This window comes from Enhydra lutris, unplaced genomic scaffold (assembly GCF_002288905.1).
Source record: "Enhydra lutris kenyoni isolate GAN:26980312 unplaced genomic scaffold, ASM228890v2 scaffoldscaffold70, whole genome shotgun sequence".
NCBI lineage: Eukaryota > Metazoa > Chordata > Mammalia > Carnivora > Mustelidae > Enhydra > Enhydra lutris.
The window spans coordinates 7,208,731-7,215,982 of record NW_019154154.1 but is presented as its reverse complement, the minus strand read 5'-3'; the positions used below and the strand labels follow the sequence as shown (position 1 = coordinate 7,215,982).

Here is a 7,252-nt window from a genome sequence, read left to right as displayed (position 1 = left end):
AACACTTTTTTTTTTTTTTTTAAAGTGAACCTTGGCACTACCACTTGATGGCTGTTTGACACAGGAAAGGCCATGTAACCCATTTAAGTTTCGGATCCGTAGTTCGCTAAATGTCTGTAATAACAACAGTGTCCTGCGGGGTGCGAGGCTGGAAAGAGGAACTGCCCACAGAGGCCTAAAGGACTTGTTCCAGAAGATTCCAGCCCAATAATAAAAAGGTAGAAACAGTGTTGATTTTTTTTTCTTTTATAACAATGTATAAATGGAAATACAAATGGAAATTTAGGGGGCGAATTAGGCAGATTTATCTGAAGCAGTCTACAGTTTAAAAAGCTTTATTTGATAAATGCCAATTAAGGCCAGCAAGGGTGGGGTGGGGTAATTCACTTTGGTTGATTGAAGATCAGACCATTTTGAGGTGTCTTTAGATCTCAATCATTCTTGAAGTCCTGGCTGTCTGCAGATGGCAGAAAGAAAAAACACATTAGAAACTAGAAATGTGCGACCTATCCCTCTTTCCCCTCTTGATCTCCCCCACCTGGTATTCCGACGCTTACGAGCAAGGTTCTCAGCCGGCTTTGCTGGCCTCTAATCCGGGTCCACCACCCCTCAGCACAGGTCTGTCCATGAAGGCTGGACCTTGCCAGCCGCCCGCCTCCCCAGCCCCGCCGATAGCGCATCGCGTCCACTGCGCGGCTGGCGAAGCTCGCCGAGCTCCGGGCCCGCCAGGCGAGGGCAGGCAGGGCGCGGCCACGCGGGGCCGGCGGGTTTGCGACAGGGAAACCCAAGTATACAAGGCGTGCTGAGGGCATGCCACACACAGTGCCAGGCGCCGGCCATGAAAATGCCGCCTGGCTTTGCGCCTATGGGCAGGCGTCTCTTGCACCTGGCGCGGAGCGACTCAGCGACACGCGTAAGCTGAGGGCCCCTGACGCGCCGGAGCGGCGGGGCAGTATAGGAACATTGGGCTCCAGTCCTGTCGTCTTTCTCCCCAGGGTCCTCCGCCCGAACCCGCTAATGACTTTCTAAAGTTTCTCAAACAAAATCCACGTTTCGACCTAACATCCTTTCTTTGACCTTCCTCTCTGACGGCGCTGTGTGCACGCTCCAGCCCTCCTTTCTGTCCTTGCAAACCGCTAAGCTTTGCCCTTGAGAGTGTGTAGGCTTCCAGTAGCTAATCTCTTTTCATCAGTCAGGCTCTCTGACCACTCTGAGCCCCTTTTCCCGTTCAGACTTCACTCGTATCCGTCACGTTGGTCTTAACAAACTAAATCTCTGAAAATACGTTTATTGCTTAAAGTACGTTTCCCAGAATGTAAGCTCTATGAGGGCAGGACTCCTGTTTTGTCTCATTTACTTTAAGTCCCATCTAAAATGGAGCTGATTATGTAGTTGGATAAAGAGGAGGAAGGAGGGAGGGAAGGTAGGGTAGGAAGAAAGGAGTGGACGGACTTGTGTGCTTGGGTCAGATCTCCTAGTTTTGCTTATAAAGGGTTACTCTCTCTGCCTGTGGCCCAGTTAGTCCTCTAATCCTTCTCGGCTCTTCAGCTCCTCCCCTTCTTGCTCCGCGCAACCGGCGCTATGATTGGTCCCTTGCCCTGCACTGTGTTCCGAGGCGAACTGCAGTTGGTGGAGAGGGAGGGTGGGCAGGCCAAAGGAGATCGAACTTCCCACGCCGAAAGCGCAAAACTCGCTGCATCTCTGGTCTAGGGTTCAGAGCGAGCTTCTTCCCTGTGAACTCTCAGGCCCCACTAAGGCCCAGAGGGTCTAGTGCCCCAATTCTGAGCCCAAATGGGATAGATCTTGGAATCTTCAAAGTCACGGTTTACCTTAAATATCGTGTTAATGTCATATATATAAAATAGTTCTCCCTTCAGAAAAAATCAGTAAAGTTGGTACTTCGGGCAAGTAGGAGTGGAGGTGGAGAAGGGGTGCCGCAAGAGAAGAAGGCAGCTTTGTGGTTGTAGAAGGAGAAGGCAAAGAGGATCACATGGCCATCTCCCTTTCTCAGCGATCTCTCTCGAAGAGAGGATAAAGCTTAAGAGAGGGTCTCTGTTTCTCAGAGAATGTAGCAAATCCCCGTGTACAGACTGCCAGGGTTGGAGAGGACTCTCTCCCTTGGGCAGCTCTGGAAAACAACACCGCATAGAGTAGAGGGTCAGATTTAGTCAAATTTTGCAGTAGAGTTGGGGGTGGTGGATTTCTGCCAGACGATGCCATACGCAAATGCTTGTGGGGTTGGTCCAGCTACCTGGGTATGCTAATGTAGAAACCGAGGGTAGCTGAATGGATGCTGCTGCCAGCTAATTTGGAGGAAGAGGGGCCACTAGACCCTAGTCTCCTGAGTCGTCAATATTACACAGTCTAGGGCTTGAGCCTGGGGGATGGTGAGTGTTTGCGGGAATAGGGGCACAATTTCTGGGATGGGCTTAAACTTGTGGAAATCCATCTAGGCTATTTCCTGTCCGCAGCCCAAGCGAGGCAGTCCATTGGGACAGTGGAATTGTCCTACAGGGTGGCAGCGTGAGAGCTGAGGCGAGACCCAAGACCTTGCTTTCCCGGAGCCAAGGTTCTTTTCTGAAAAAGAAGTGCAGTGGGTTGCAGAAGCTCTCTGAGTTTCAACTCTTAAATCTGCCACCTCACCTGCAGGACTTTCCGCAACCTCCGTATGGGAGTGGCTACCACCTTCGGTGGCCCCCGCGGCTGCGCCCAGGTACCGGGCGACAGCGCGGTGGCCCCGCTCCTCAGCCAGGTCCACGGGCAGGCGGCCCCAGGCATCGCGCACGTCCAGCTGCGCCCCGGCTCGGTGCAACACGAGGAGCGTGTCCAGGAAGCCCTCCCGGGCCGCGTCGTGCACAGGTCGGGTGAGAGTGATGGGGTCCGCGCAGTTGGGATTGGCGCCGTGGAGCAGCAGCAGCTCCGCCACGCGGGTGCTGCCCATCATCATGACCTGCCAGAGAGAGCAGAGTGGTCAGGGCAGGGATGGGTGGCAGGGGCAAGAAAAAAGAAGCTAGGGTGCCTGGGTGGCTCAGTGGGTTAAGCCTCTGCCTCCTGCCCAGGTCATGATCTCAGAGTCCAGGAATCAAGCCCCGCATGGGGCTCTCTGCTCAGCAGGAAGCCTGCTTCCCCCTCTCTCTCTGCCTGCTGCTCTGCCTACTTATGATCTCTCTCTGTCAAATAAATAAATAAAATCTTAAAAAAAAAAAAGAAAAAAGAAGCCATTTCTGAAGCCTACACCCCGTGCAGATGCGCAGTACAAGCCACAGGTATCTAGTTACTCTATTTGCTTTCAGTTACCAGCTCCCTTAGCCAATTCTCCTACTCATTCCATTTTTCTCTACACACTGAATTCCATTATATTCTCCAAACTTTTGCGGAGTTCCAACCACACACACAACATTGCCAGAGTCAAAGACAATAACAAAAGGGTGAGAGACAAACTGGCTTCTAAGCCTAACCTCCTGTATTTCCCCTCTCATTTTGATACAAAATTATGTAAGGCCCAGAGATTTTATATGGTTTTCTGCTGTATATCCAAGCCCAGAACATGGTAAATGTTAAAAAGTGAAAATGAAAACAACAACAGACCTTTAAATTCTTATAAAACTTTTAATTTACACTTAGCTTCCCAAAACGTTGAATTCTGACCAGCCCCCAAATTCCTTCTTGTGGTAAGCTAAATAATGCTCCCAAAGATGTCTACTAACTCACACTTGAAAGCTGTGACTATATTACCTTACATGGGAAAAGAGACTTGGCAGGTGTAATTAAATTAAGTATTTTGAAGAAGATTAATGTGAATTGTCAGGATGGGCCCAATGTAATCATAAGTTTCCTTATAAGAAGGTTACAGAAAAAAGAACTAAGAATGGAGGTCAGAGAGAAGATGCGGGGGCCATGAGCCAAGGAATGCTGATGGTCACTAGAAGCTGGAAAAGACAGGGAAACAGATTCCCCCTAGAACTTACAAAAAAAAAAAATGCAGCCCTATGGATCCATTTTAGACTATTGACCTCCAGAACTATAAGATGATAAATTTATGTTGGTTTGAGACACAAAAGTTGTGGTAATTTGTTACAGCAGAAATAGGAAACTAAGAAACTTCCCAAGTTTAACTCTGAGATCAAACAGGAGGTGCTCCCCTCATTTTGTTCATAAATCATCTTTGAAACAAAGTCATTACCAAAGGGGAATTTTTAAATAGTATCCACAATCACAGCAACCTTAAAATTTGAGTGTTGCATGGTGGATAGTAAAGATAATTCTTTTTTAGGTCAACCATTATTAGATGATATTAGCTAGACAACAATGACTGTATAAAGAAAAATTCCTTATTTTTAACTACATTCTACATTAAACATAAATTATTTAATTCCTCTAAACCAAGGAAACATATTAAGTTATACAATTGTGGTTGATTCTTGTCCTGGAGAAAGTGAAACTGATTTAATTTTCCAAAAGAGAGAAAATATAAGTGAACCAAATTACAGCTACAAAAATAAAAAATATTGCAGTGGTTTAGAACAATTCACTGTTTTAAAAGAAAAACTTAGTCCATTACTTATTTATGCAAGACTTCTAATAGATTATGGTGTCAGTTTCTAGAACAAAGGGACCACACCCAAGGATGCCATAATCTTGGGAGCTGTAAGGCAAGTGCCAGAGTTAGAAAACTCATGTCTAAAACCTCTTCTTAGAAGTCAACCTCCATGTCTATGTATAATGCAGATGAAAATATAATAGATGAAACATTTTTTGAATCCAATGAAATACTTCATCATTTAACTGATTTTACAGGTTTTCATTATATTTTTGCAGTATTGAAGTATGAAAGGAAACAACATTTAAATATTTTAATAACAATCCAAAGCAAAAAGAAAAAAATCAATTAAATGAATTTTTGTAGAGTGCTTAAATCCATTTGGTAAGATATTAACTTTTATTAAAATTTTCTGTAAACTAATTAGTTTTATATTAAACACAAGTTTGGTTAGAATTCTAAACCAAAATCATGACCCCTTTTCTCAATGTTCTTATCTTCCCTAGTTTAAAAAAAAATTATTAAAACTAATTATCCAATTCTCTTTTTTTCTTTTTGTATTTAAACACATGAAGTCTCTTCTAACATATTCCAGAACTTCAAGGTTAAACTCACAGTCTCCAAGCAAAATTTTAGGGAAATTAGTAATCATGCATGCGTTCTTTTTAAAGGACTCATGCTTTTCTTCTACCATCACACGATCTCTCTCCTCTCAAAATCTTTTCACACTTTAAATCCCAAATAATCTCAGACTTTAAGGCATTTTGGTTTTATTTTTATGTCTGTATTTTAAAGTATAAAATCTATCCTATGTAGCATAGTTTCAGGAAAGGAAGATTGACTTGTGAAATCCGTGAAGTTGCAGGTAGTTACTTTCCTTTGTCTTGTTATGCTGGAATTTGTGCATTAAGCCTTTGTTTCACATACATTTAATTTTTCAGAATCAGAAATCACTATCGACACTGGGAATAAAACTAGGGTGGTGACTGCCAAGAAGAAATCGTTTTTTTAGCCTGGATTCAGGAAGTTAGTGAACGCAAACAACCACCACAAATAATAAATATTCCCCACCTCCACTCCTACACACAACTGAAGTGAGGAGGGGAGAAACGACATTTTTGAACAGTGAGGAATTGAAAACTCTGTCCCAAATAAGTTAATCTATAGCAAGAAAGTAAAAAATAAGAAAAATAATAGGAGATACCTTCAAAATGGTAACTAAGTTGACGACATTATTTCAGGCAAGATCACACAAATGTTTTTCTTCATATATATCTGTCTGTCTGTGTTACCAAAATTCTTAGAACAAGCATATATTTTCCTTACTCGGTTAAAGTAAAAATAAACACAATATATAGTTGCTTCTGGATAATTTCAACTGATATTTATTCAATTTACACGGCAAAAGGTTTCCATTGCAATCTCCCCCCCCTCCCCACCACCACCACCAAAGGCAGATGATCAGCTCCCTTCGGGGATCTTTGAGTTCCGGGCTAGTGGGCCAAACAAACCTTCCATTCTTTAAAATCTTGCTTTTTACCGCAAACTTTCGCAACCGTGTATCAGATAAAGAACATACCTCGGACTGTATTAACACCAGTAGGTTCACGCCCCCCCCCCCGCCCCGATCTCCATACCACTCTAGGGATCTTCACCCCACGTGCCTCCTCATTTTGCTCTGTGGCTTCCTAAGCCCCCAGGACGTGGACACAGGGAGGTCTCGGCTCCAAAGTCCACCTGAGAACTCACCAAGAAGTCTCCCCTTCACGGAGAATCGAAACGCTGGCCTGGTTCCGACTCTCTTACAAACCTTGTGCTCCAAAGTCGCCCGCCGTTCCCCCTCCTCCGGCAGGGCGGCTGGCTCACCCACCTGAATCGGGCTCCGACCCTGGCGGTTCAGCGCGTTGGGCTGCACCCCGGCCTCGAGCAGCGCCCGCACCTCGTCGGCCCGGCCCCGGGCTGCGGCCGTGGCTAGTCTGTCTGCGGAGGGCTCCATGCTGCTCCCCAGCGCTTGCCCCCCTGGCTGGCTCCCTCCCTCCTTCCCTCCCCTCCGCCGCACTCGGGCGCCAGTGGCCCGCCCCAGCCTCGCGTGACCAGCCCGCCCCTCCTCTCTCCACCTCCGGGACCGGCGGAAGCCACCCCCCGACTCTTGCCCCCTGCGGGAGTCTTCCCATCCCGGAGAGCGCCGTTCTGCTCCCCCGAGGAGGCGCCCTTAGCTCTGAACTCGCTGTGAACGTGAAGCCCGCCCCCCTCGCCCGAAGTCGCCCCACGCGGGGCCTCTGCTGTCCGGGCTTGCCCGGGAGGCTGGCGCCGGGAGCGTGACAAAGCCGTTGGGGGAGGGAGCCCGGGGCCCGCCGCCGCCGCCCCCACCCCGCGTCCCCCGCCCTCCTCCCGGGCGCTGTGCTCCCCCTGCCCCCAGCTTAGACGCTCGAGGTCTCAGAGCGAGTTCAGTGGGTTAAGGCGACTTTGCTCTCCTGTTTCCTTCCTCCCCTGCACAACCTCTCGCATTTGAAAGCCGCACAGGATTCCTAACCGCTGATTTCGAACTAGGGTGTTTGATGTCGTAGGCAAAGCATCGCTTCCTCTTTTAATCAGGAGAAACAGCAAACTCCTGGTGATCAGGGCCCTGCTGGTGTCACTGTGAGGCTTCCCTACTCTTAGATAACTCTCCCCCTTCTACCGTTCAACACCTGGGTTCACGTGCTGAGTCCA

General features: G+C 47.3%; 1 protein-coding gene across 2 annotated transcripts; it reads right to left on the bottom strand.

Annotated features, from left to right (window-relative positions):
* Positions 1 to 249: 249 nt before the first annotated feature.
* Positions 250 to 6,621, bottom strand: LOC111159871 (cyclin-dependent kinase inhibitor 2A-like). Of its 2 annotated transcripts, none has more exons than XM_022522522.1 (3): positions 6,411 to 6,621; positions 2,644 to 2,950; positions 250 to 453 (listed from the first exon to the last, which is right to left on the bottom strand). In XM_022522522.1, exons 1-3 carry the CDS (start codon positions 6,534 to 6,536, stop codon positions 425 to 427), a joined length of 462 nt encoding a protein of 153 aa, XP_022378230.1. In that variant the 5' UTR covers positions 6,537 to 6,621; the 3' UTR covers positions 250 to 424. The 2 variants fall into 2 exon arrangements, with proteins under 2 accessions (XP_022378230.1, XP_022378231.1); XM_022522523.1 differs by having other exon boundaries at positions 392 to 457.
* Positions 6,622 to 7,252: the final 631 nt, after the last annotated feature.